General features: G+C 40.3%; 2 protein-coding genes across 3 annotated transcripts; one reads left to right on the forward strand and one right to left on the reverse strand.

Annotated features, from left to right (window-relative positions):
* SUPV3L1 (Suv3 like RNA helicase) lies at positions 1-27,663 on the forward strand. Of its 2 annotated transcripts, XM_004769546.3 has the most exons (15): positions 1-364; positions 6,653-6,730; positions 7,106-7,213; positions 7,946-8,060; positions 9,689-9,857; positions 11,652-11,763; positions 15,192-15,269; positions 16,948-17,039; positions 18,225-18,405; positions 19,225-19,318; positions 21,189-21,408; positions 22,671-22,751; positions 23,129-23,305; positions 26,380-26,528; positions 27,188-27,663. In XM_004769546.3, the coding sequence occupies exons 1-15, from the start codon at positions 70-72 to the stop codon at positions 27,621-27,623; spliced, it is 2,385 nt and encodes a 794-aa protein (XP_004769603.1). In that variant the 5' UTR covers positions 1-69; the 3' UTR covers positions 27,624-27,663. The 2 variants fall into 2 exon arrangements, with proteins under 2 accessions (XP_004769603.1, XP_044939380.1); XM_045083445.1 differs by lacking the exons at positions 1-364; positions 6,653-6,730; positions 7,106-7,213; ... (1 more) ...; positions 9,689-9,857; positions 11,652-11,763 and adding an exon at positions 13,590-13,679.
* Positions 20,880-21,089, reverse strand: LOC106003498 (thymosin beta-4-like). Its single transcript, XM_045083446.1, has one exon. It carries the CDS (start codon positions 21,062-21,064, stop codon positions 20,930-20,932), a length of 135 nt encoding a protein of 44 aa, XP_044939381.1. The 5' UTR covers positions 21,065-21,089; the 3' UTR covers positions 20,880-20,929.

A 27,663-nucleotide genomic window follows, 5' to 3' on the forward strand; every position in this document is an offset into this window, starting at 1 on the left:
GGTCGCGTCATTGTCCACAGCCAAGTCCTAGGCAGCTCCAGCCAACCTCCCTTACGGCCAGCGGCCTCGATGTCCTTCCCCCGGTGTGCCCTGTTGTGGGCTCGGCTCCCCGCGGGGCGCCGGGCTGGCCACCGGGCTGGCCACCGGGCAGCGGTCTGCTCTGTCCTTCGCGCCCGCGTTGAACCCGTGCCTGGGGCTCTGGGGCGCGTGTGTGCCGTTGCCTCCGCCTCCTCTTCCTCTTCTTCCGCCTCAGGAGGCTCCAAAGCTCCGAACACGTCCTTGTTCGTGCCGCTGACTGTGAAACCTCAGGGCCCCAGCGCGGATGGAGACGTCGGGGCCGAGCTAACCCGCCCTCTGGATAAGAGTGAGTGAGGGACTACTGAGGGGCGGCGGGGGTGTCTGCGGGGTCGAGACGTGGCCGCGAGGAAGCTGCACCCTGGTGCCCTGGAGACCCGCGGTCCCCTCGAGCGTTGTCATCGTGTCTGTCAGTGTCTCCTTATCGCGCTGGTTTGTGAGCCCCTTAAGGCTTGGGACTGCGTCTTCCTGAGTCTTGAATATGCCGCCCAGATCACTGCGCTCTTCTCGGAATGGTTTAAACCCCCTTCTGATGGGACGTTTCCACCTTTCTTGAGTCGTAAGGTAGACTGTCGCTTTTTGGAGCATCCTTCGTTGTTTCTCCTCCGCAGCCCATAACTATTCCCCTTGAAAAGGGCGAGGGGATGGTCATTGAAAAGTCAGAGTAAGATTTCTTTCAGGATTCTTTGTCATTTATTGGCATCTACGCAGACCTGGCACTGCTAGGCTGTGGGGTAGTTATCAAGAGGAACCAGACTCAGACCCAGCTTTTACGCTCCAGAAACTTACAGTGTCGTGGGGAGGAAGGACGTATGGATAACCAACTCTAATACAAGTTAGAACATGAAAAGGGTTCCTCGGAAAGGTGGTATGTATCCTTGATCATCCAGAACTCCAGAGAGAAAGGAATTGCTCAGTATCGGCAAGTGGCAGCAACTAACTTTGAATGGGTTTGACAGGGAGGCGTGCAAATGGTTTTAAGGGGAATTTCAGATTATAGGGCTGTATGACTTTAGTTTCTGGATGATTAGGGCGCAGGGAATTTCCTCTGACCAAACGAAGCTCTGGGAGGTTGAGGGTGTGCTGTAGCTTTACAGGGCACTAGCTCTCCAGGAGTTATCTTAGTTCACTTCAACAAGCAACATTGGTGACTCCTATTGTAATTTAAAAATACAGAACTACAGTTTATTACAGGCCAAATCTTGTTTTGGAGGGCAGTAGTAGAATAGAGAAAGTAGACAGTGAAAGTAGACCTTCACTGCTTTAAATACCCCTGTGATTCTTCCTTCCTTCCTTTCTTTTTTTAAGCAGTGGCTTAATACTGAGTGTTTGCCAGAGACAGGTACCGTTATAGCATGTGACTCGATTTCCCTAATAACCCTTTTGAGGTTGACAGTGTCTTTATCCTCCCAACACTTGCTCTCTACCATGTGCCAAGCACTGTTCTAGTCACACAGTAGGTGCTGAATATCTACCTATCTGTATTTCCTGGTTGATTATCATGCATTTAGCCATGTGGATGCAGATTGACTGACTGCGAGTAGAAAGTTGGTGCATGTTTGTGAAAGTCATGCAGCACTTAAGTTACTGGTCTGATTTACAGTCTATTTACCTTTTCTCCATTTCCTACTTGGTAACATGAGCATAATATTTTCTCTACCTACATCTCTGGATTGTGAAATCATCAAAACATGTTAGGAAAAGCTCTTTGAAAAATATAAAGGGATGAACAAATGTAAACTAATATTATTTGTACTAAACGTTTGCTATTTGAAAAATGGAATTAATAGTTGTTGTTGTGGCACCTGGGTGGTATCTGCCTTTGGTTTGGGTCATGATTGAGACCTGCATCAGGCTCTAGGTGGGGAGCCTGCTTTTCCTTCTCCCTTGCCTGCTGCTGTGCCTACTTGTGCTCTCACTCTCTCTTTCTGTCAAATTAAAAAAAAAAAAAAAAAAAAGTGAAAATTGGGTTGTCACCCTGCAATAAGAATAAGGAAACTGGGAATATTCCTTTAGAAGCCCAAATAACCTACCCTACCTATAAATCTAGGTTGATGTGAGGATTTAATAAAATAATGTATTTTTAGGTTAGTATATCAACAAGGGCTTTTTTCCTTAGGTTTTGTTCTTTAGGCTATAATAGCTGGTGTAAAATTCCTTAGACATATTTCTACTTAGAATCAGCTGGTTCCACTAGAGTAGTATTTTTAAGAACTTTGGGCACTATTATGAATTTTTAAGAAGTTTAGAACTTCTAGAAGTTTATAAGCTCTAGCAGTGAAGTATAACTACCTTTTTCTTTTTTTTTTTTTTTTAAAGATTTAATTTTTTATTTGACAGACAGAGATCACAAGTAGGCAGAGAGGCAGGCAGAGAGAGAGGAAAGGAAGCAGTCCCCCTGCTGAGCAGAGAACCCAGTGTGGGGCCCCATCCCAGAACCCTGGAATCATGACTGAGGCTGAGGCTTTAACCCACTGAGCCAAGTACAACTACCGTTGATGGCAGAGTAGCCCTCTTTCTGGGAAAGGTGACAACTGGAAGTTTTGGGCAGTCCCAAAAGGAGCAGCAAAGGAGGAAGATAGTAGCATCCAGACCTTCAGATCAGCCACCTGAGCCCTGGCTGACCATAGATGGCAGATGTACCAGCAGAGTGTGATCTTTTGATTTTTGATTCATCACTGGCTTTTTTTACAGGAGGTGGCAGCAACAAATAATATTCTTGGTGGATTTTATTAGCAGTTGTCACTCCTAGGGAGAGTATCAGATGAATTGAGGCAAGTTGTGGTAGTTTCCTTACAGATTCTAGTACTGGAAGATGGGTAGATGCACATTAGAGCTTGGATATGTAGAGCTGTGGCAAGAGGGTTGAAGCCACTTACCTCCCTGTTAGTAGAGTGAACTGGAGTTAGGAGTTTGGGGGAAGCTTGTTAAGATGCCTGGACTGATTTGTTCTGGCATTGGATATAATGCTGTTGGGGTCAAGATTATGGAGACAGTCCCCGTATAGATTGTTAGGTGACACTTCTTTTCAGAGGTCATCTAGCTTTCTGGATGAGAATCATGGTTGCAGGAGGAACCTTATGAAGGAGCAGAGTCTTAGTAAAGTCGCTGTAGTTTGATGCAGGGTATCAGGCACAGACATATTTGGGGATGTAGAGAATAGCTGAGGCTCCACCTTCTCGGTGCTGCTGTCACACCTGTCATTAGAGCGAGAGGCAGAAGGGTCTGATGCATTTATTTAGTCTGATGCACCTGTCTGCTACAGTAGTTGTCCTGGGAGCAAATCTAGTGGTTCTAACTCCCTTTGTGATGATATGAAAGATTTGGCATGTTCTACACCTGAAACTAATTTTATACTGTATGTTGACTAACTGGAATTGAAATAAAAACTTGGAAGGGAAAAAAAAAGGTTCATCATGAGTTCTGGCCACTATTAAAACAATATTCCAGCACATCTGCATATTCAGTGACAAGCATGGTAATACTTGCTATAATATTAGGGGGAAAGGAAGTAAATACCACCACTAGGTTGTCTCTAGTACAGCCTCTTCAGGATTGATGCTGCCTTTCCTTTATGGATCCTAGCGATTTCCCAGCCTGTTCCGGTTACTTGCCTCCACCCACATTTCCACTATGGCTTTGGCCTTGCCAGTTCTGTTGTGAAGAGAGGTTGAGTTGTATGACCTTCCATCTGCTTCTTCAGCCCTCAAATGAGCTGTAGCTTTGATGTACTGAGGTGGGATTCTCTTTAGTTATGGATGTGTACAGAGAAAGGAGTGAATTAAAACATTTTAACAAAATGGGTAAGTCCTGTGGTTTAAGCAACCACAATTGGGAATGGTTACTTTGTTGTTTATCCTGGCATAGGTGGGGTAAAGTGGACTGTTACTTTTGTGTGACACTCAGGTGCAGTAGATTCACATTTTAGGAGAGAAGTTGTTCTTGTGGACTGTCTTGAACATTTTGTTTTCTCTTCAAAAGAAAATGTAATCATTTAAAACAATGCCACTGGCTTCGGAGTTTATAGTGGGTCTCTTAATTTTAGCAGATGTAGCTGAGACCTGGCATAGCCATATTAAATCCCAGGCTCCCTTTGCAGGAAGCCGGAAGAAAGCTATATGATCTGGTGAAAAGTTGTAGTGACTGAGTCATTTCTACTGTGGCTGAGATCCAGAGGGTGTCTCCTTTAATCACTGTTAATTTTAATGGGAAGTAATTATGACCAAAAATCCAGTCATTCTGTTAATAATAGTGAAACTGTGAAAGCTTAATTTTTATGAAAAGCAAAACTTACATCTTCGTATACTTTTGTAGTAAATTAAAAAAAATTTTAGTGCTATTTCCATTAATGATTTTTGCACTTTTCTTTTAAAAATTGGTAGTGGATTTGGAACACCCTTTTAGATAAAATAAAGTGTCGATACAGAGATTTTTGTGTAGGTAATACTTATTTATTTTTTTTTAAGATTTTATTTATTTATTTGACAGAGAGAGATCACAAGTAGGCAGAGAGGCAGGCAGAGAGAGAGAGAGAGGAGGAAGCAGGCTCCCTGCCAAGCAGAGAGCCCGATGCAGGACTCGATCCCAGGACCCTGAGATCATGACCTGAGCTGAAGGCAGCGGCTTAACCCACTGAGCCACCCAGGCGCCCGGTAATACTTATTTTTCAGCAACTTCAAAAAATAACGTATATGCCATAAAATTCATCTGTTTAAAGTGTGTAATGGTTATATTGTATGACTATCACCGTAATTTAATTTTAGAACATTTTTATCACCCCAAAAAGAAATTCCATACCCCGTAGTAGTCACTCCACATTCCTCTAGCCCCACTCCCCTTCACCCAGCCCATGGCAAGACTAATTCACATTCTCTTTCTCTTAGGATATTTCATATTAATAATATCATACAATATATGGTCTCTCTGACTAGCGTCTTTCACTTAGTACAAGAAACCTTATGCTTGAGTAAAGTATCCTTGAATGTCTTGATTCTTGCATAACAAGAAAGTTAGTTAGTGTTACTTATAGAAAGTGGAAAGTGTTAGTTAGAGAAAATGGATTAATTCTGAACAAATGTGGTATCTTCAGTTTGTATTGAGTCATAGTTCTGCAGAATTTCTCCAAGCACTTGCATGTGTTTTTTTCCAATCTTTTATTTGTCAGTGATTTTTCTACTATTGATGGAAAGAGATGACTGCTCCCACTGGGTACAAAGTAACAGATACCCAGAAATATCAGGATAGCTGCCAGTGATAGATGATATATATGTATGTATCTTACATTTCATTGTGGGAAAATCTCGTGCCTAAGCCATGGATTTTAAAATTCCCCATTATGCAAAACAAATTGTTATTAGTGGGTGCTTTATTAATACAGGTTTAATTTCTTTAGTAGGTATCGTGTATATTGTTGCTGCATGAAAATGAGGTTGGTACTTATGCAGGAGATAAAAGTACAGGCCACTTGGCCTTCCTGTGTTTCCTGGGCAAGGACGGTATCCTCCATTTTAGCCTCCCTTCCCAGAAATACAGTGTGTGTGTGGCAGGATTAGTAGAACATTTTATCTCTGGAATAATGCAGTGGTATTTTACATGTACGATGTTAATACTATTGCAGCTTGACTGATTAAAATATTTTCACTTATGAAATTTCTGATTCATGCTGTTATGTTGCTTCAGCAGACATGTAACTCACCCTCCCCTCCAGCACAGTGATTCTCTGTCATCACCCGGGACATGCAGTCTGCTCAGCCTTACTTGGGTACTTGTAGTGATAGGGAGCTGGCACTTTTTTTTTTTTTTTTAAATTTTATTTTTATTTATTTAACAGACAGAGATCACAAGTAGGCAGAGAGGCAGGCAGAGAGAGAGGAGGGGAAGCAGGCTCCCTGACAAGCAGAGAGCCCGATGCAGGGCTTGATCCCAGGACCCTGGGATCATGACCTGAGCTGAAGGCAGAGGCTTTAACCCACTGAGCCACCCAGGCGCCCCGGGAGCTGGCACTTTTTTGAGACAGCCCCTTTTCACTGTTCTAATTGTTAGAAGTTGTTGTATGAATTCCACTGAAATCTGCATCCCTCACTTCCCACTGACTGTAGTTATGCCATTTAGAACAAAATAAGTGTAGTCTGTTCTTAAAGTCGTCATCTTCAAACTAAAGATCACCCCTGACCTCTTTAGTCATTTGCATAAAAGCATGATGATCGGGTCCTTGCAGCACTGGTTGTCCTCTTAAGTACCTTTTAACTGCTCACGGTTAGATGTTTAGAAAGGTTGTAAGTCAGTGAAACAGAATATGGTCATCTAAGAGTGGCCTGATGGAGGCTAAGGACGATGTCTAATCCTTTGGCACCTGGCTTACTTCTCTGTGGTGTAAAAGGAATATTCTATTATTTGACTTTGTAATTTTTCTAGACACTCTTGCACTATTAAGCCATAAAAAGCTTGTGATCAACTGAAATTTTTAAGTACTTGAAACAGTAAACTCTTACCTTGAGTGTTATGATGTCAAGTTTTTTTTGTTCTTTTGGGCATTTCTCCACCTAGAAAACCAATGGTAAGCACATCTTTCTTTCAGATGAAGTAAAGAAGATCTTAGACAAGTTTTACAAGAGGAAAGAAATTCAGAAACTGGGTGCTGATTATGGACTCGATGGTAAGGCATTTCCATTAGAGATATTTTATTATTTCTTAGCTTATAGCTTTTTCAGTCTTGTGTGAGACCTCGTGTGCCTGGGAAACAAGTACATACACGTTGTCTGGATGATGCCCTGACCTTCACTTCTGTCTTGACAGGAGTTGGGCAACATGCACCTGGTGGGCCGGACACACAGCAAAGGAGCTGTGTATTCGTTTTTCCCTCCTGTGCTAGGATTTCACTGTTGGCCAGATCATAATAAACCAGCTGTAGGAGCCCCCAAAAGAGAGAGGACACTTTGATGAGTCAGGTGTGATGTATGTATATACACTTTTAAATGAGAAATGGAGTGAAAACTGAGCCCTGCCTATTGTGCTTTTGTGTTTCCTGCAGCTCGTCTGTTCCATCAAGCTTTCATCAGCTTTAGAAATTACATCATGCAGTCTCATTCTCTGGATGTGGACATTCACATTATTTTGAATGACATTTGCTTCAGTGCAGGTAAGTGTTTAGAGACTATAAAAATATCTCTTTTAAAATATGTTGAGCATACTTTGTATTTCTTCGCATGCTTCATGTTTATTTCTCTGGTCAGAGCCTGTTGTTTTAGGGTGGGCCCTGTTTACACTGTCTGTAAATAATTCTGTGCTTTCATAGGAGGCCTTCTCGGTCATTTTGCTTTTATAGTGGGTCCCTGAGCTAAGCAGTAAATGAGCCATATATCTTGGACTGGAGGATGACTGGGCCCTTGATCTATCACCTCTGCTCTCCACTGTGTGCTGTGTATAGGCCACAGTGAAGGGAACTCTCACAGAAGATAGAATTAATACATGGCAGATTCCATCTGTTTCTGCCACTGCGTTTTTTTGGTTAGATTTTTTTAAATGTAGTGTTTGCACCTGCATTTGTCTTCAGTAACCATAGGTCTTGCTAATGTGTATTTCCAAGTTCATTCATCTTTCCTTACTTCCCTCCCCTTCCTTTCTCCCTTATTTTTTTTTTAAAGATTTTATTTGTTTGAGAGAGAGAGAGCACAAGCAGAGGGAGAAGTGTAATCTCTGCTTAGCAGGGAGTGTGATGTGGGGCTTGATCCCTGGAGTTCCTTGCTTCAGAATTTTTCTTTTAATCCTGGCAACGTCCCCTTGACTAGCTCACTAAGAAGGAAAGTTTCACTAAGTCTGGTTAGGGATAACATGTAGATTGCACCTGTTAATGCAGTGTTTTATTTTTCAGCTCATGTGGATGATTTATTTCCATTTTTCTTGAGACATGCGAAACAGATATTTCCTGTGTTGGACTGTAAGGATGACCTACGTAAAATCAGTGATTTAAGAATACCACCGAACTGGTTAGTTTCTTTACTTGTGGATTTGAAATACTAGTTTCTAATCTTGGGAAGTTAGTGATCATTACAGTTTTTCTTCTCCTTTTTTAAAAAAAAGAATTGTATTTATTTATCTGACACAGAGAGAGCGCACACAAGCAGGGCGGAATAGCAGAGGGAGAGGGAGAAGCAGGCTCCCTGCTGAGCAAAGAGCCAGACATGGAGCCTGATCTCAGGACCTTGGGATCATGACCTGAGCCAGAGGCAGATGCTTACCTGACTGAGCCACCCAGGCACCCCTGACCGTTACATTTTTTTATTGTAGGCTGGATGATAAATCCTAAAAAGTCTATGAGTTGTTTTCCCTAGAAAAACAGGCAGTTAATTCTGGTGTTTCCCCTTGATTCTGATCAAGCTAGCTTGTAGGTTTTACTAGGACAAATCTAGAAAGTAGCCCTTACTTTAGAGTGTTGGCCTTAAAATTTAAGTGTGGCCTTTCTTGTGTCAGCTGAATGCCAGGGTGTTCATGAGCTCTCACCACTGCCACCACTGTGGCTAGAACTCCACATCTAGTGCCTTTGCCACCTCTTTGAGACTTCCTGCTCAAATCCTTAGCAAGCTGCTCTCTGCCAGGGCCTACATATCTTCAGCTCAGCCCTTGGCCAAGGACCCAAGGGAAGTCTTACATAGACTTCAAGGCATCTCCTCCACTGAACCCTTTCTTCTCTTCCAAATTCTCCCTTCAAATTCCACCTGCTGTAGCGTCTCTGAATTTGATCTCTACTGCTGAGCTCATTGGGACTGTTGTACTTTGCTTGGGTTCTACCTCCCTGTGTCCTACTGGGGTACGTTAGGGCTCATCTCAAATGTTCCTTTGTTTCAGGGCTTGTAGTCCTACATTGCCTGTCATTTATGTCCCCAAGAAACTGTGGTGTGTATTCTGTCCAGTTTTGTACTTGTTTGTGGTGGGAGGGCGAGTCCTGTACCATTTGTCATGGCCAGAGACAGAAGACACAGTCATTACATGGTACATGTTGAAATTCAGATGCTTAGGAATATTTACTTACAGGGTCATGTATTTAGAGCTGTGGAAATGATGTCAGCCTATCTGTGAGCTGATAGCAGTTTAAACTTACTTTAACTCCTGAAGAGAAGAGACTTGTACAGTGGCAGAAATAGCCAAGAAATTAATTTGAATTTAGATCTTTCTATCCACTAGTTAGTAAATGCCAATCTTGGAAAACAGTATTTTTTAAGTTTTAAATCCTAAAATTTTTTTTTAAAGATTTTGTTTATTTATTTGACAGAGAGAGCAAGAGAGCGAGTGAGCACAAGCCGGGGGAGTGGCATGCAGAGGGAAAGGGAAAAGCAGGCTCCCACTGAGCAGAGAGCATGATGTGGGGCTCAATCCCAGGACTTGGGATCGTGACCTGAGCTGAGAAGGCAGACACTTAACCATCTGAGCCATCCAGGCCCTCCAACAGTTATTATTTTAGTGTGGATCTGAAACTCATCATTTTATTTGGTTTTTCAAAGATGCTATCATGTGAATATTAACAGGATGTTTCATTGGAATCATTTTCAGTTGATACCTTTGTCAGGGTTGATTTTGAGGTTAATGGGAATAAGCTGTTTACCCACTTATGTTTTAGGTACCCAGAAGCCAGAGCCATACAGCGGAAGATAATATTCCATTCAGGCCCTACAAACAGTGGAAAGACTTATCATGCAATCCAGAAATACTTGTCAGCAAAATCTGGAGTGTATTGTGGCCCTTTAAAATTATTGGCACATGAGATCTTCGAAAAGAGTAATGCTGCTGTCAGTATATTACCAAATATTTGCTCTCTTTCTTCTTAATTTGGGAGGGCTGCTGGGCAGGGCGAAGAAGGGAAGGTGGTAAAGGCATATGTAGTAATTTACCACTAATAAAAGTTGCCATAGTTCGTTGTACTTTGTAAGATGTACCATTATTTTATGTATAACTGAGAAAGAAAAAGATAACTGCTAATGAACTCTGACTTGCCATCTATTATTAGGCTACATCCTGATTTCAGATATGCTAAAAAGTGAAAAAATGTGTATTGGAATGAATGAAATACAGTATCATTATTTCACAAATACAGAGAAATGCAGAGAATTACATGTAGATAACTTGAATCCACTACCCAACTCCCATCAGATGCTTTTTTTTTTTCCTTTAAAGATTTTATTTATTCATTAGAGAGAGCACACAAGTAGGGGGAGAGGCAGAGGGAGAGGGAGAAGCAGACTCCTCACCAAGTTGGGAGCCCTATGTGGAGCTCGATTCTAGGACCCTGAGATCATGACCCGAGCCAAAGGCAGACGCTTAACCATCTGAGCCACCCAGGCACCCCTTCCATCGGATTCTAACATTCTACCATCCTTGTTGTTTTATTTTTTTTCTTAAGAAATAAATTATTAATATGTTGAAACTCTGAGGCCTCCCTTGCTTCCTCAGAGTTAACTTACTCTGTTATGATATTTAATTTACCTTTTTTTTCCAATTCGACCTCTGATGCTATCAACTAGAACTAATGATAAAGACTGAAGCCACCTGTTCAGACCTGCAAAGAACTGAATGCCATGTTGGCTGAGGCATTGTTAGACTGAATGGGCCATGTTCTTATTCATTGTTTTATTATGACTATAATATGAGTTGAATAGGCTTGGGAAGATAAGTTGCATTCTCTATTTTTTGTTCTGGATGATTTGTGTATTTGGCGTACATCATGCCTCATCGAAAATAAGAAAGTATTTCCTTAGAACAAAGACTTTATTTTACATAAGCACATGGTATTCCTCAAAAGCAAGGTACTTAATATTGATAGAATGCTATTATTTAATTCACAATTAATACTAAAATTTTGCCAGTTGTCAGTAACACCACCACCACACTCTTCCAACCCCCCCAGGATTCTGTCTGGAGTCTCAACACTGTATTCTGTTGTCATACCTCTCATTTCCATTAATCTGGGACAATTGCTCAGGAACCTTTTATCTTTCATAACCTTTATATTTGGAAGACTACCAGTCATTTGTATTGTAAACAGTCATTCAGTTTGGTTATGTCAGATGTTTCTTTATGATTAGTTCAGGCCTCTAGGGAGACTGGTTGTCCCAGATTGCCAGGACTTCCCTAAGATTTAGTACCTAAAGCCCTTTGTATTGAGGAACCCCTCAGTCCTGGGCAAACTATTACACCATACTATTAATGCTGCTCCTTCTCAAGGAATTCTGTTGGGAGGTTGTTCTGTTCTTAAATATTACTTATAATACTCTTCTTGAATATAGAAACAACCATATTTGTTTTATTTTAATAAATCAAAATAGTAGAGAAACATACAAAGTTTAAAAGTGAAACTGCTATAATTTCTCATGTTTGTGTTACCTGAGAATTTAGCTGATTTGAGATATTTCAATGTTTATATAGGTTATGTACGAGAACCGCTTTTATTTTTCATAAAAATTTTCTTTCCAGGATTGGGAATAAATTTGATGGTAATGGCAAGAATACTCTATTAAACGTAAAAATTTCTTTTTGCTGTCATTTTAAAGGTGGTGGTAACTCCAGATTTCTTTTTGTCATCCTAGGGTGTTCCGTGTGACTTGGTAACAGGAGAGGAGCGTGTGGCCATAGAGCCAGATGGGAAACAGGCTGCCCATGTTGCTTGTACAGTTGAGATGTGCAGTGTTACAACTCCTTGTATGTACATGCCATTTAAAATGGTTTAGTAAGGTTTAGTAATATTTAGTAAATATAGATGAACATATGAAATGTGTTTTTTATAGTAAAAAAATTTTTAAATGGAGATGAGTAGGACAACAGGTCCCCAGTGCTCAGAACCGCTGATAAATGTCAAACTCTCTGTGGTGTTTGCTTTTGAATGTTCCTTTCCTTTTTTCTCTTCAAGGAACTAAAATGTTAACAACTTTCCTTGTCCCACTCCTCGATTCAGTTCCTCTTTTGATCCAAGTGATAACAAGTATTTGGTATATGTCTTTCCTGCCTTTTTTCATATCACTGATACGTATTACCTGTGAGCACTGTAGATTGTGTATTTTGTTTATTTTTACTTACATATTTATTTATTTTAAAGAATTTTTTTTTAAGATTTTATTTATTTATTTGACAGAGATCACAAGTAGGCAGAGAGGCAGGCAGAGGGAGAGGGGGAAGCAGGCTCCCTGCTGAGCAGAGAGCCCCATGCGGGGCTTGATCCCAGGACCCTGAGATCATGACCCGAGCCGAAGGCAGAGGCCCAACCCACTGAGCCACCCAGGTGCCTCTAAAGGATTTTTTAAGAAAGATTTATTTATTTGAGAGAGAGAGCAAGCATGTGTACATGTGTGAGCAGGGGGAGGAGGAGGGGAAAGAGACTCCCTGCTGAGCGCAGACCCTGACATCATGACCTGAGCCGAAATCAAGAGTCAGATGCTTAACCAACTGAGCCTTGCAGGTGCCCCAAATATCCTTTTTTAAAAGTATATCTATGGGACACCTGGGTAGTTCAGTTGGTTAAGTGTCTCTCTTCAGCTTAGGTTATGATCCCAGTACCACGTTGGGCTCCCTGCTTAGCGGGGAGTCTGCTTCTCCCTCACTCCCATCTTGTGCTCTCTCTTTCAAGTAAATAAATAAAATCTTAAAAAAAAAAAATTTATTTATTCATTTAGTAATGTCTACACTCAATGTGGGCCTTGAACTCACAAGTACAAGATCAAGAGTTGTGACTCTTCCAACTGAGTCAGCCAAGTGCCTCTGGATTGTGTATTTTAGTTTTTATTTTTTTAAAAAGATTTTATTTATTTATTTGACAGACAGAGATCACAAGTAGGCAGAGAGGCAGGCAGAGAGAGAGGGGGAAGCAGGCTCCCCACTGAGCAGAGAGCCCGATGTGGGGCTCGATCCCAGGACCCTGGGATCATGACCTGGGCTGAAGGCAGAGGCTTAACCCACTGAGCCACCCAGGCGCCCCCCTGGATTATGTATTTTTTAAAACATTGATGTGATTACTATATTGTATTATCGTTCTACAACTTGCTTTTTTTTCTTCCACAGTCTGTTTTTAGATCTAGTCTTGTTATACATGTATCATTTGTATGTGTATCATATATATCATAAATATATATATAAAGTTTGTGGCTAAAATTCCATCTTATGACTAAAATTATTCATTCTCTCCCCTATTAAAAAATATTTAGATTGCCTAAAGTTTTTCACTAATGGACACCTGGGTGGCTCAGCCCTTTAAGCGGCTGCCTTCAGTTCGGGTCATGATCAGAGTCCTGGGATTGAGCCCCATGTCCCAGCTCCCTGCTTCGTGGGGAGCCTGCTTCTCCTCTCCTTCTGCCACTGCCCTCTGCTCATGTTCTCTTTCTCACAAATGAATAAATCAAATCTTTAAAAAAAACAAAAGTTTTTCAATATTGTATCATATTTCAGTGAACTTCTATTTAAGTAGTTTTGAAAATATTTTAAATAAAAATTAATTTTTTCTTACCACTAAGCAATCATATCTTCATTATAGAAAATACAAAAATAAATGCAAAGAGAAGAAAAAAAACCCTACAACCTCCCAATCCTACCCATCCGAATCAACAAGTATTAACCTTAACCCTGTGGTGTGTATTTTCCAGATTTCTTCTGTGTTTGTGATTGTGTTGTGTATGAATATACTTATGAGTGCATTGTTGGTGTGTATATTTAATTAAATAGGGATTATACATTATGTACTTTAGTTAGCTTTTTCTGTTTTAATAATTTTTCTGAGTAAATGAAGTTTTTTTTTTTTAAAATGAGTATTATAAAAGTAGTACATTATAAAAATTTAGGTAGCACAGAATTTTATAAATCAGAATTCCCTCTTCTGTACCCTTGTTTCTAATCTTGTTTGTATATACCCAACTGCAGTAGGTGATTTTTAATATGATGGTTTTTCAGTATAAAATGTGCTTGCTTGCTTTTGTTTCCTAAATGTTACTGTGTGCATATTAGTTTTTTTTTCTTTAATGTGCTCTTCTCAACTCCTTGTTACTTGAGGAAGAAAATTAAAATACAGTTTACATGACTTAAAGAGAAGAAAATAATATGGTCAAAAGCATTTTGGCATTAGAAAATAAAATGAGGTACAGTTGTTGCTGTTGCGATGAGCTTAAAACCCCTAAGAATGAGCGTAGTTAAAGATCAGGGAATGACACTTGCTCTTCTTCCTGCTCCTGACATCTGCCTGGGTTCCTGTGATAGAGAAGCTTCATTGTAGTAGGGCTGTCTACTCCTTGTTCCTGGAAGTGTAGATACTTTCTCTTTTTTACTACCCTGTGGGTATGTTTATTCTTTTCTTTTTTCTTAAAGGTTTATTTATTTAGGCGTGCCTGGGTGGCTCAGTGGGTTAAAGCCTCTGCCTTCGGCTCGGGTCATGATCCCAGGGTCCTGGGATCTCTGCTCAGCAGGGAGCCTGCTTCCCTTCCTCTCTCTCTGCCTACCTGTGATCTCTGTCAGATAAATAAATAAAATCTTTTTAAAAAATTAAAATTAAAAAAAAAGGTTTATTTATTTTAGAGAGATCCTGTGCATGCATTTACAAATAGGGGGAGGGGCAAAGGAAGAGGGAGAGAGAGAAGCAGACTTCCTGCTGAGTGTGGAGCCCAGTGCACAGCTTGACTCCATGACCCTGAGATCCTGATCCTGAGCTGAAATCGAGAGTCAAACACTCAACCGAGCTACCCAGGCGCCACTGGGTGTATTTGTTCTTATGAAGCAGATTCTCCAAGCTGTCTCATAAGACAAAGGGACCCAGTAGATGCTAGATGGCCTGGGTTTGAATTTCCTGTTTTTAGATCTTACGCTTATTAACTGTACATGCTGTATAACCTTGGGCCAGAGATTTAACTTCTCTGGGCCTCAGTTTATTCTTCTGTAAAATGGCTAGAATGATGATACTTATTGTATATGTTTGTTGCCAAGATGAGTTGAGTTATAATTGTAAAGCACTTAGAGCAAGCCTGCTAGGAAAGAAGTGCTTAGCGAGTGGCGACGGTGGTGATGGTGGTGACGAAGCTTGAGTTGTGGTGCTGTAATTTGTTCATGACACTGTTTAAGTTGATTGCATTGCTCATGATAACTTCTCATTGTAGATGACGTGGCCGTGATCGATGAAATTCAAATGATCAGAGATCCAGGCAGAGGATGGGCTTGGACTAGAGCACTTCTAGGTTAGTGGTCTTAATACTAAGAGCTGTGCTTTGTGACATCTGCATGGAGATGCATTTCTCTGCTTTACATTACCAAATAGAGTCATTAGGATCCTCTCTTTTTGAGGGTTAGCCTAGTGTGAGTTTTTATTTCCTAATTATTATTTTAATAATGGGAAGTCCAGTTCTCTTACTACAAAGTTAGCATAACAAGTTAATTAAAGTTAAAATGTCCAAATCTCACCATCTTTACACAACCAGGATTAATATTTTGGTGTTTTATGATAGTCTTTTTCCTTGTGATGAGTATGGTATTTTGTGAATATGCTATTTTGTATCTTGCTTTTTTCCAGTTTTCTTATTTCATAGACTTTTTTTTCACACCACATACTAATATTGCCTATTCTCCATTGAAGAGCTGTGCTGTTTTTTTCCTACAGAGTTGAACATTTTTTTCTATTACTGATAGTGCTACAGTAAAAATTTTTGTGGCCATAGCTTTTTACTTACTTATTTATTTAATTAATTCTTTAGGATAGGCTCCTGGAATTGGAGTGTTTGAGATCCATGGACATGAATGAACATTTCCACTGCTTGATATTGGAGTGGATTTTTGATCATTGTGTTGTAGGTCATGTGTTTTGAAATTTAAAAACAAGTAGCTGAACTCCTTTAAACAAAGCGTATATATTAAAATCTGCAATTTAAAATAGATGACAGTGAATCTGCTCAGCGGTAAGGAGCTTGTAGTCTCATTTACCCTTCAGCCCTCAGCCTTTGAGACCTTAGTGATTCCATGGAGCCTAATTTGAAAAAGTAAGTATAAGATTCAGGGCTATCCATCAGAATGCCATGTTCTAATCCTGGCTGGTTTCACCCTCGAAGAGACTCAAAACCTCGGCCAAACCAGTTTAAAAGCTCTGAGACAATCTCTGCCCATTAGAAGGTTGTTATTTTGGGGCGCCTGGGTGGCTCAGTGGGTTAAAGCCTCTGCCTTCGGCTCAGGTAATAATCTCAGAGTTCTGGAATCGAGCCCTACATCGGGCTCTCTGCTCAGCAGGGAGCTTGCTTCCTCTTCTCTCTCTCTCTCTGCCTGCCTCTTTGCCTACTTATCTTATGATCTCTGTCTGTCAAGTAAATAAATAAAATCTATTAAAAAAAGTTTTTATTTTATTTTATTTTTTTTAAAGATTTTATTTATTTATTTATTTGACAGATTAGAAGGCGGCAGAGAGGCAGGCAGAGAGAGAGAGTGGGGGAAGCAGGCTCCCTGCTGAGCAGAGAGACCGATGTGGGGCTTGATCCCAGGACCCTGGGATCATGACCCGAGCCGAAGGCAGAGGCTTTTTTTTTTTTTTTTAAAGATTTTATTTATTTATTTGACAGACAGAGATCACAAGTAGGCAAGAGGCAGGCAGAGAGAGAGGAGGAAGCAGGCTCCTTGCTGAGCAGACAGCCCGATGTGGGACTTGATCCCAGGACCCTGAGATCATGACCTGAGCCGAAGGCAGTGGCTTAACCCACGGAGCCACCCAGGCGCCCCCAAAAAAGTTTTTATTTTGAGGTTTGTATCAAAGAGATGATGAACAGGCTTGGTAAAGTTGTAAAGCAATAGGTAAGCAAAGCATTTTTGCTGTATTAAGGTATTATATATTCAATTTCATATCTTTAAACAAATGACTGATTTTGCATTTAACAGGGCTCTGTGCTGAAGAAATCCATTTGTGTGGAGAATCTGCCGCTATTGACCTGGTTACTGAGCTTATGTACACGACTGGGGAGGAAGTGGAGGTACTAGATTACATGCTTTGTTCTCAAGGTGGCATAGCAAATAGCCTAGAGTACCCCAGCAGTGCTTTGTAGGTCCCAGATAGTGGCACAGTCGGAACTTAACTGAAATAAAAAGAATGCTTCATTTCCTCCCAGTTGACTGGGTCATACATATTTGGTTGAATATCATGATGTGAAATCCTGGCAGAATGGCCAGCATACCCCAAGCCTTCCAAAAGTACAAGAAGACTTTTCATCTTCTCTTGACAAAACTTTCTGGAGTTTGAGCAGATCTCTTTAGAATTAACTAAGTCAGGAATGTTGGAAGTTTGAGGCTTAGCAAAAGTTCATGGTTTTCAGAGCCTCAGATGTCTGGTGTTAGGACCTTTGATATACATCTAATTGCTAGAGATAGTTTGTATCACTTTCTTAAATTCATAGAAAGTAACTGGTTTCCTTTTAATCCTAGGTTTTCTTTTGTTTTTTTATTGTAGTTCTTGAATAAGATGAAGGAATTTTTAAAAATTGGGCTTTTAGTTTTATGTTCAGCTTTCAGGGAGAGGCTAGAATGTAGTAGAAGAAAATCTGGGTTCTAGGCTTTGCTGTCATTAGCTTTACATTCTTAGGCAAATAGCAGAAGACTAGAACTGAAAGGACCTTTATCAGACCTGATCTTTTATATGAGTTCTATTTTACTTTTTTATAAAATGGAAATAATAATTAATAACCCTTCTGAAGTTATCAAGTTGCCATGAAAATTGAATATATGTAAAAGTGCTTTGAAAAATTTTTGAAATGCTATATGGCATTTTAGGGGTTTAGAAATACCAATGAGAATCGATGGTAACATTTATTATATGAAAAATAATGTGTTTTTTTGCACTTTTCTTTGAAAAATGTTGGAACTTGTCAGTTACTTTTAAAAAAAAGATTTATTTATTTATTTATTTATTTACTTATTTAGAGGGAACACAGGGAGGAGGGCCAGAGGGTGAGGGAGAAGCAGATTCTCCCTGCTGCAGTGAGCCTGATGCAGGGCTCGATCCCAGGATTTTGGGATCATGACCTGAGTCAAAGGCAGATGCTTAACAAACTGATCCACCTAGGCACCCCAATATTTAGCTACTTTTCATTACAGGTTTTCACTTATGTATTAATCACAAGAAGCTAAGTGTGTTACTTTAAAATATCATGTCTTTATTGTAGGTTCGAAACTATGAGAGGCTTACCCCCATTTCTGTGCTGGATCATGCATTAGAATCATTAGACAACCTTCGGCCTGGGGACTGCATTGTCTGTTTTAGCAAGAATGATATTTATTCTGTGAGTCGACAGATTGAAATTCGGGGATTGGAATCAGCTGTTATATATGGCAGTCTCCCACCTGGTAATTATTGGCTTTCATTATGACAGATATGAAATCTCTTATTTTTGCTATTTGTGTCATGCTATGTATAGAGAACTTAGTAAAAGGTACTGAATTATGTCACTTGATAAACTAGTAATTTATTATGGGTCATATAAAATAAATTCCTCTGTTTCATCTTGGTGGGGAATAGAAGTTTTTAAATTCATAGTTCTTGCTGCTGCTGTTAGGCTATATTTTAAACATTGAGTTGATAATTTTTTATAGCAAGTCATTAAAGGGGCACCTGGGTGGCTCAGTTAGACATCTGACACTTGATTTTGACTCTGGTCATGATTGATTTCAGGGTTGTGAGATGGAACCCCATGTTGGGCTCTGTGCTGGCCATGGAGCTTGCTTGGGATTCTCTCTTTCCATCTCCCTCTGCCCCTCCTGGCTCTCTCTAAGAACAAAACAAAACAAAAATATTAAAATATGAAATACCAGTTTGTTAATTGTGTTGAAGTTATAGTCCTGAAACCTTTTTTTTTTTTTTCCCTAGAGAGAGAGCACGAGTGTCAGTGGGGTGAGGGGGTCAGAGGGAGGCGGGGAGAGAATCCCAAGCAGACTTCATCCTCATCGTGGAGCCCAGTGCAGGCTTGATCCCAGGACTCTGAGATAATGACCTGAGCTGAAATTAAGAGTCAGATGCTTAACTGACTGAGCCATCCTGGTACCCAGAAACAATAAGAGTTTTATTCATAAAAATGGAGAGTAGGAGATGAGGAGTTCCAAGATATACTTAGTATGATGTGTTAAAAGACTGAAAATGCTGAACTAACATAAACCTTCTGATTTTAGGGACCAAACTTGCTCAAGCAAAAAAGTTTAATGATCCTGATGATCCATGCAAAATCCTGGTTGCTACAGATGCAATTGGCATGGGACTTAATTTGTAAGTAATTTGTTTTTAATACTCATGGATAGTCAGTGGGTTAGATCGCAATTAAACATTTTCTAATTGGCATTAGAATGACCAAACATTTAAGTTTAGAAGAATGGGTATTGTAATAGAGATCTGAGATTGATCTTGTTTATGTCTCTTGAGAGAATAAAAAAAATAAACAGCACTAGGAGTTTTGAGTGATACTCCCTACTACTAGCCTGTTATGTTATTCCATTGTACTTCCAATCTCAGTCAACAAGTGTGTGAGTGTGGGGCTAGGCGTTAGCTCTAGGAGTAACAGTATTATGCTTAAATAGTCCTCTCTGGGTAATCAAGGCAATTATACCTTTGTGAATTAAAGAACTATTCAGAGCTGTTAATAGCTTTATTATATGTTAAATATAAATACACATTTATGTAAATATGCACATATTTATATAAATGTATATTAAAAATAAGTATATATGTTAATAGCTGTTAATAGCTATTTTGTTTTTGTTTTGTTTTTTTTACTAGAGTGTGTGAGAGGGGAGGAGTAGAGGGAGGAGAATTGCAAGCAGACTCCCTGCTGACCACACAGCCACCATGGGGCTTGATCTCACAACCCTGAGGTCACAACCCGAGCTGCAATCAAGAGTCTGATGCCACTCACTCCTCACTGAGCCACCCGTGGTAGCAGCCAACTTCAAAAGCAGTCTGAGAGTACTTTATGTGGTTTACTCTTATAAAAAATAAAAAGTTATTTTTGGGGTGCCTGGGTGGCTCAGTTAGTTTAGTGTGCGACTCTTGATTTCAGCTCAGGTCATGACCTCAGGGTCCTGGGATCAAGCCCTGAGTCAGGCTCTGCACTCAGCGCAGAGTATGCTTGGCCCTCCCCTCTCCCTTTGTTCTTCCCCCTGCTCGTGCTCTTGGTCTCTCTCAAATAAATAAAATAAAAAAAGAAAAGTTATTTTCTGTAACTTATTGAAGGATAATTTACGTACTCCACAGTTTACCCCTTGTAAATGGACAATTTTTTTTTGGTAAATGTACAATTTAATGATTTTAGTAAATTTACACATTTATTAAAAATGTGTAAATGCTATTTAAGGGGAAGAAAAAGAATTATTGACAAACCTCTTTTCCTTATTTTGTAAACAGTGGACAAGATTGTAAGGAAGCCTAACCTAAACTAGAATTGCAGTGAGCATTTCTGCAATGACCCAAATTATGGAGAGTTTTTTGTTTTTTGGTTTTTTTTCTCACATTTTAAACTTTTTATTTGCGTATTAAAAAATTGTGCATTCCAATACTTAAAATCATTCAAAGAAAAAAATGGCACTCTGACTAAACTGCAGTTTACCGCCCGGCAAGACACCTTGGACCAGCTTAGTTTTCACTAGTTGTGTCCACCCAGCTTCTTCCTTCGCTGGCATACAAGTTATTTTCCTTCCCCTGCCGATGTATAGGAGGTTTGGCTTCCCAGTCAGTAGTTCAGATTCTTTGCTAAGAACGAGGGGACCATAGTCATTTAAACTTGATCCAACCTCTTTGCATCTTAAAAGTTAAACAGCTAAAAAGAAGTAAATAAGAAGGCAATGCTTGTGGAATGTATAGTGCGTATCAGCGGCGCCTGCCTCATTACGATTCGCCCGCTTGCTTCTCCTGTTCAATCGTTTCTTTTGAAGGCAGTGGATTTTTCTCTTGTGTTTCTGTCTTCTTCAATTTCGACTTATCGAATTTCTCAATCTCAGCCATATCGGGTTTGTCAGGCATGGTTGCAGAGCAAGCGGAGCGAGGTGCGCGAGCGAGAGAAGACCGGTCTGCTCAGGAGCCGCCACCGAATGATGGAGAGTTTTTTATTCAGCATTCTGAGCGAGTACTTTTATTTCTCTTTCAGGAGCATAAGGAGAATTATTTTTTATTCCCTTATAAAACCCACTATCAATGAAAAGGGAGAGAGAGAAATAGAACCAATTACTACCTCTCAGGCCTTGCAGATTGCTGGCAGAGCTGGTAGATTCAGTTCAAAATATAAGGAGGGAGAAGTGACAACAATGAATCGAGAAGACCTCAGTTTATTAAAGGAAATTTTGAATAGGCCCGTGGATCCTATAAAGGTAAGATGTAATATGTTAATTACTTCTCCGTGGAGGACAGTCATTCCTTCCTTCATGTACCTTCCAGACTCTTGCTTCTGACCCCTGGAAATAGAAATAAGCAAAAGAAAGTTTTGTGCCGTGAAAATCATGTCAAGAAAGCTCTACTTTACTGCTTTGGAGAGGCATACCTTCATCGGAGAATGGTGTGCAAGTGAAAGGTCCAGATGAAACAAGTGTAGTGAACCTGATACTCCTTTAGTTCTTCCTGTCTGATGATGGGTCGAGGAGGGGCGTAGTTGCTTCAGGTGGGCACACAGCTGTGTCAACAGACCGAAAAATTATGAGAAGTTTGAATATTACATATCCTCCACAATGTCTGTAACGTGGGAGAATGTGGGAGAAGCCTTGAGTGTGGGGCAGAAACTGTACTAAGCGATACAACTTTGAGCTAGTAAGGACAAGGTTCCGTTTTGGTTAGTGCAGTTAGTTGAGGCAGCAGCATATGTATTTTAAGCAAACCGTTACAATTGAAGTTGCTTGGAAAATTCACTTATAAATTAACGTGGCTCGTTTTATTCTTCAGGGGTGCTGGTAAAGGGGAGTAGAAATGAGGTGATGCAAGGAAACATTCCTGGAGGAAGGCTGTGGTTGAACTAATTTCTGTAACTTTTGTTAAGAGTGCAGTTGATAATGACACACCCGCACTTTTCTCCTGTGTGCCTCGGTTCCTCATACTCCGCCTCCCTCCCATGACTCGTCTCTTCTTTCCTCCATTCATCCTTTGCTCTTTCTCTTTCCCATGCCCTTTCTCTCTGCGTATACTTAACTGTAGGCATTTATTGGTACTGGAATACCGTTGAAGAGATCATTGGCCTCCAGTTAAGACATTCTCTCCTGTATTTGTCAGTTTTATTGCCTTGGCTAAAGTGATTGATTTCCCTTGTTCGTTTTTGTTCAGTGAAGATAACTGAGACCCTGGAAAGCAGTTTTGGTACTCTGTCAAATCATCATAGATTTTAGGAGTACAACTAAGATACCTGCAAAAGATTGACTAAGTACTCAGTTGGGTATAATTGGTTGATTTTACTGAATCATCAGCTTTCTTAATTGGTAATAAATGGGAAAGTGATATATTGCTTTTTTCTTTTTTACTCAAATTCTTGTCATTTCACTAATTTGGCTAGAGCTTAGCCTATTCGAATATAGGAGTATTTTGAAATAACTTAAGGAAAGTTGTCCTTTAAAAAGAAAACTTAGAGTTGATCTTTCTTTTACTAAAGGCAGCCGGTCTTCATCCAACTGCTGAGCAGATTGAAATGTTTGCTTACCATCTCCCTGATACAACACTTTCTAATCTCATTGTAAGTAAAAACTCACTTTTAAATCTCTTCTAAAATCTAAAATTTCTTTTCTAAAAATGTTGGTATGTCAGACAGTTACAGGTTAACCTCCTGGGCATCAGTGAGTAGTCTGTTTTATGACGTTGCTGCCTGTGAAGTTTATCTTGAAGGTGGAAAAACATTCTCTCAGAATCTTCTGGGACTCTCGTCCTAAGGAATTTTCTGAGTATTTCAGGTTGGGAAGGCCATGGGGGAAGTCTTTTGGCTTGGGAAGGCAGTGGATTAAGGGGGGCTTTCTAGAAGACTTACAGATTTGAAGAGATTGTCCTTTGTAGACTTGAGCACTTTATTCCTGCCCACTTAGGCAGTCCAGTAATGTATCTTTCCCCCCGTCCCAGGATATTTTTGTAGACTTTTCACAAGTTGATGGGCAGTATTTTGTCTGCAACATGGATGATTTTAAATTTTCTGCAGAGTTGATCCAACATATTCCATTAAGTCTCCGAGTGCGGTATGTTTTCTGCACAGCTCCGATCAACAAGAAGCAGCCCTTTGTCTGTTCTTCATTGTTACAGGTAAGCCTTTGTCTTTGTATTTGCCTTGTTTCAAGTCCATGCATTTCCCCAAACAACACTTTGTTATATAAAGTAAAACGATTGGAGAGTATCTTTCAATATGGGATACTATATAAGAAGTTAAATATAAAGTGGTTCTTTTTTTCTTACAGGCACTTTTTTGGGGGTCAGGGAAACTGTTGCTTTGTATTTGGATTTATGTGGTAGCCTTTGTGAAGAAGCTAAAACAAAAACAAGTATAATTTGGGGGGGCTGGTTCTTTGCCTAATGATACACTTTTTTTTTCTTAATGGTTCTTTTGGTCTTCTTTTTAATATTTGTTTATTTGTCTGTTTATTTTAAGTAGGCTCCTTGCCCAACGTGAGATGTGAACTCACAGCCCTGAGATCAAGAGTCATATGCTCTGGGATGTCTGGGTGGCTCAGTTTGGTTGCATTTCTGCCTTTGTCTCAGGTCATGTTTCCAGGATCCTGGTATTGAGCCCTTCATTGGACTCCTTGCTCAGCAGCGAGCCTGCTTCTCCCTCTACCTGCTACTCCCCAACTTACGCACTCATTCTCTCTCTTTGACAGATAAATAAATAAAATCTTAAAAAAAATAAAGAGTCAACAGGCTCTACCAACTGAGCCAGCCAGATGCCCTGATACACTTCTTTCTTAATGGCATTGGGTAATATTTTTTGGAAATTCAGTTTTCCTAATTATAAGGCACTGAGTCAGGGATAGCTATCTTACGCTTTTGGTGCCAAGGTTCTAGCCCCTTTTCTTTTCATTCATTTGCATAAGGATACAAAACTCTGCCTCCTGTGGAGTACAGGATGCTCCCAGACAAGGGGGGGCAGGGAAGGGCAGTGGAAGCTGGACTTCCAGCCCCTGGCCATGTCCTCTCAGCTCGCAGAGCTCTTGCCTCTCACCCCTATTGCCTGTGGCTGGAGTGCTATCTCACTAAACCCCCAAAGGCCTCCTCTTTGACTCCTCCTCACACTCAGTCTCACTGCTGTCTTTTCTGTAGAACTCAGCATTCTGCATACTAACTGTGTTCCTACCAGATCTGTTTCTAAATTTATGCTCTAAATTACTTTGCAGTCACATAAATAATACATAAATGCTTTCTCACTACACTCAGTTAAAACACTACAGATAGGTTAAATTGGGTTACCACCCCCAATCCCAGTCTTCAACGAAGCTACAGTTAACAGTTTGTGTCACTGCAGACCTCTTCCATTGCGTTTGCCTACGTGTGTGTATACATATAGAAATTCTAGTTTTGTTGAGTGGGTGTGTTTTCCCATAAATGTTGTGATGAATTATTCTGCAACTTGCCTTTCTCTTTTCCCATTAATGTGTCTTAGAGGTATTGAACGTCCCAGGTATTTACCTAGAAAATATGTTACTTAGAGCTGATGTTTATGGGGGAGTTAGTTGGCATAAAGTTGAAGTTCATGGAACAAAGTCTCAACTGCTATAACCTGACCTGGATAGAGCTCAAGACCATGGCCTTGACCCCTTTTATACAGCTTTTGTAATGAAGCAGCAGCATTTTACTAAGGAGTAAGAGGTCCGGAATGGTATAGACCAACAGTCGCTTATATGTTCTGTTAGTGGTAGCATGTTACATTTAGAGATTTTTCCTTTTTTCTTGGTCACCATTACTTACTGAACTATAAAAGAGCTCAATCCTTTGGATGGTCTCTAATGCCCCCCTGGATGTTTGTTTGGAATCAGTGTTCTAGGGAGCTCCTTTAGGGCTGGCTGCTGGATGGAGGTACCTGATTGGCATCTCTCTCTTCCCCTCTCTGCACAGTTCTGTACTTAACTCTTTTACATACCGGGTTTCTACTAGTCTGTGGCCACAAATATTAAAGCCACTGTCTTTGTAAAAGAAACTGAGTTTGGCTTGTCCTGCTTTTAGCAAAGGTTAGTATGGTCACATTTCCATCTTCATGGCTATCCTGTTTGGCACTTATTAAGCTTAGTAGAATGCATGACTGAATTTAATAAAATCATAACTTTTTTTTTTTTTAAAGATTTCATTTATTTGACAGAGAATGAGAGCACAGGCAGTTGGAGTGACAGGCAGAGGGAGAGGGAGGGGGAGAAGCATGCTCCCTGCCGAGCAGAGAGCCTGATGTGGGGCTTCATCCCAGAACTCTGGGATCATGACCTGAGCTGAAGGCAGACGCTTAATTGACTGAGCCACCCAGGTGCCCCAAATCACAACATTATTTAACCATAGTTGTTCTAAAACTGCCTTGCCTCTTGGAAGTATTGGCCTTGTTTAGGTTAAACATTTAGAGATAATTTTCCCTAATCAGCAAATGAACCATTTGAAATCAGCTTATTCTTGAAGCCAAAGATTTTAAACTCTTGTTCTAGAAATCTTATATGGTTGTGGTCTGTCTGCTGTAGGTAATATCTGTGTCATATGGTTGTGGTCTGATGCATAATTGTGCCTAGTGTTGTTGGGGAGTGGGAGCAGCTTAGTTTTCCAAGCACATTATCCAGCAGTGTCCTGTGGTTCCAGGAGGAGGTGTGGTGGTCTTACGGTATTGATGAGGAACCTGAAGCACAGAGTGGTGGCTTAGCCAAAACACCACAGCCAAGTGAAGAGGCAGTCTTTTTACCAGTTTGATTGACTCATAGGCAACCAACCCAAAGAGTTTCTTTATGATAAGGGAGGACATTAACAAGATACAGCTCATACTTGTAGTTATAGGACTGTTGCCTGAAGGGATAGAAATGACAGTCTTCCATGTCTGTCCAGAACTTAGAACATTAAATGTACATAAAAGTTAACAAGACCTAGGCTCTGGAAAGTTAGTTCTTGTACAATTTCTGATGCACATATTATTGCCCTGGTTTTGGAAAATGAAGGAAGCCACCCTCCCCTTCTATTTCCTTAAAAGTGTCTTTGTAAAGTATTAAATGTTCTAAAAATTAAGAAAAGTATAAAGAGGGAAAGATACCAGCCTGCATATTGAAACAACCACAGTTGATTTTTTGTTGTGCTTTCTCTTTCTAACTGCAGACCTAGGTGAATTTTGATTCTTCTACCATTCTTTTCTTTTCTTTCAGTTTGCCAGGCAGTATAGCAGGAATGAGCCACTGACCTTCTCATGGTTACGCAGATATATTAAATGGCCATTACTTCCACCTAAGAATATTAAAGATCTTATGGATCTAGAAGCTGTCCATGATGTCTTGGATCTTTACCTGTGGCTAAGGTATCACATTTTTCCTTTACGTACTCTTGTTTTTCTAAGTAATAGGGGAAATCAAAGATTTTAAGAGTAAATGGTCTTTTGCTCTCTCAAGTTAGACACATTTTTGCAGGATGTTTTATGTTATGTTTATTGTCCATTATGGCTGTTGAGCCTTATTTATAAACATTCTAAAAATGACTGAGGGACTTCTGTGATTCTAGTTCAGACAGGTAGGTGAGAAGGTTTACTAGACTGTTGCTATACAAATGGTGGTCCCTGGACCGAAAGCACTGGGACTACCTGGGAACTTATTAGAACAAGAGAATATCAGGCCCACCACAGACTTAATCAGACCACATTTTAAGAAGATCTCCAGGTGATTCACTTGTACATTAGTATTTGAAAGGTACTCTGCTAGCTCAGTGATTTTCAAAGGTGGGGCATGTCCCACGGGGGAACATACCAGAATCACTTAAGATGAGAGTGATGACCTATCCTCATAATGACAGTATCGCTCAGGTGTGCTGGGGCCAAAATAAGGGTTGATCAGAAGCACTGGACAGAGTTTGCAAAAACAGAACATTTGGGATTAATCAGTGTCAAGATGTAGTTACGTCAGTGAGATAAGTCCAATACTGTGAGAAGAGCTCTTGTTATAACCTAATGTGTCTCTTTCCCAGCTACCGGTTTATAGATATGTTTCCAGATGCCAGCCTTATTCGAGACCTCCAGAAAGAATTGGATGGCATTATCCAAGATGGTGTACACAACATCACCAAACTGATTAAAATTTCAGAGGCACAAAAGCTGTTGAATTTGGAGAGCTTGTCAGCAGAGAACCAGTCGCGATTGTCAGGAACTGTGAAGGGCCAAGCTAGAAGGATGCGTGGAGCCAAAACATTAGGGAATAAAGCTGCTGAGACACCCAGCCCCAGTGTGGGAGAGAAATCCCTGGCTTCCAGATTGGTACAGCAAGGCCTTCTCACTGCAGACATGCTGAAACAGCTAGAAAAAGAGTGGCTAACACAACAAACGGAGCATGGCAAAGACAAAACAGAGCATGGGACTCACTCAAAAGGGGCAAGAAGGAAGAAGAAGGAACCTGATTCAGATTAGTTTTACTTTATTTTTGCAAATAAAAATATTTTAAAACCTT

This window comes from Mustela putorius, unplaced genomic scaffold, assembly GCF_011764305.1.
Source record: "Mustela putorius furo isolate JIRA1106 unplaced genomic scaffold, ASM1176430v1.1 tig00000698_pilon_pilon_pilon, whole genome shotgun sequence".
In the NCBI taxonomy this organism is placed as follows: Eukaryota; Metazoa; Chordata; class Mammalia; order Carnivora; family Mustelidae; genus Mustela; species Mustela putorius.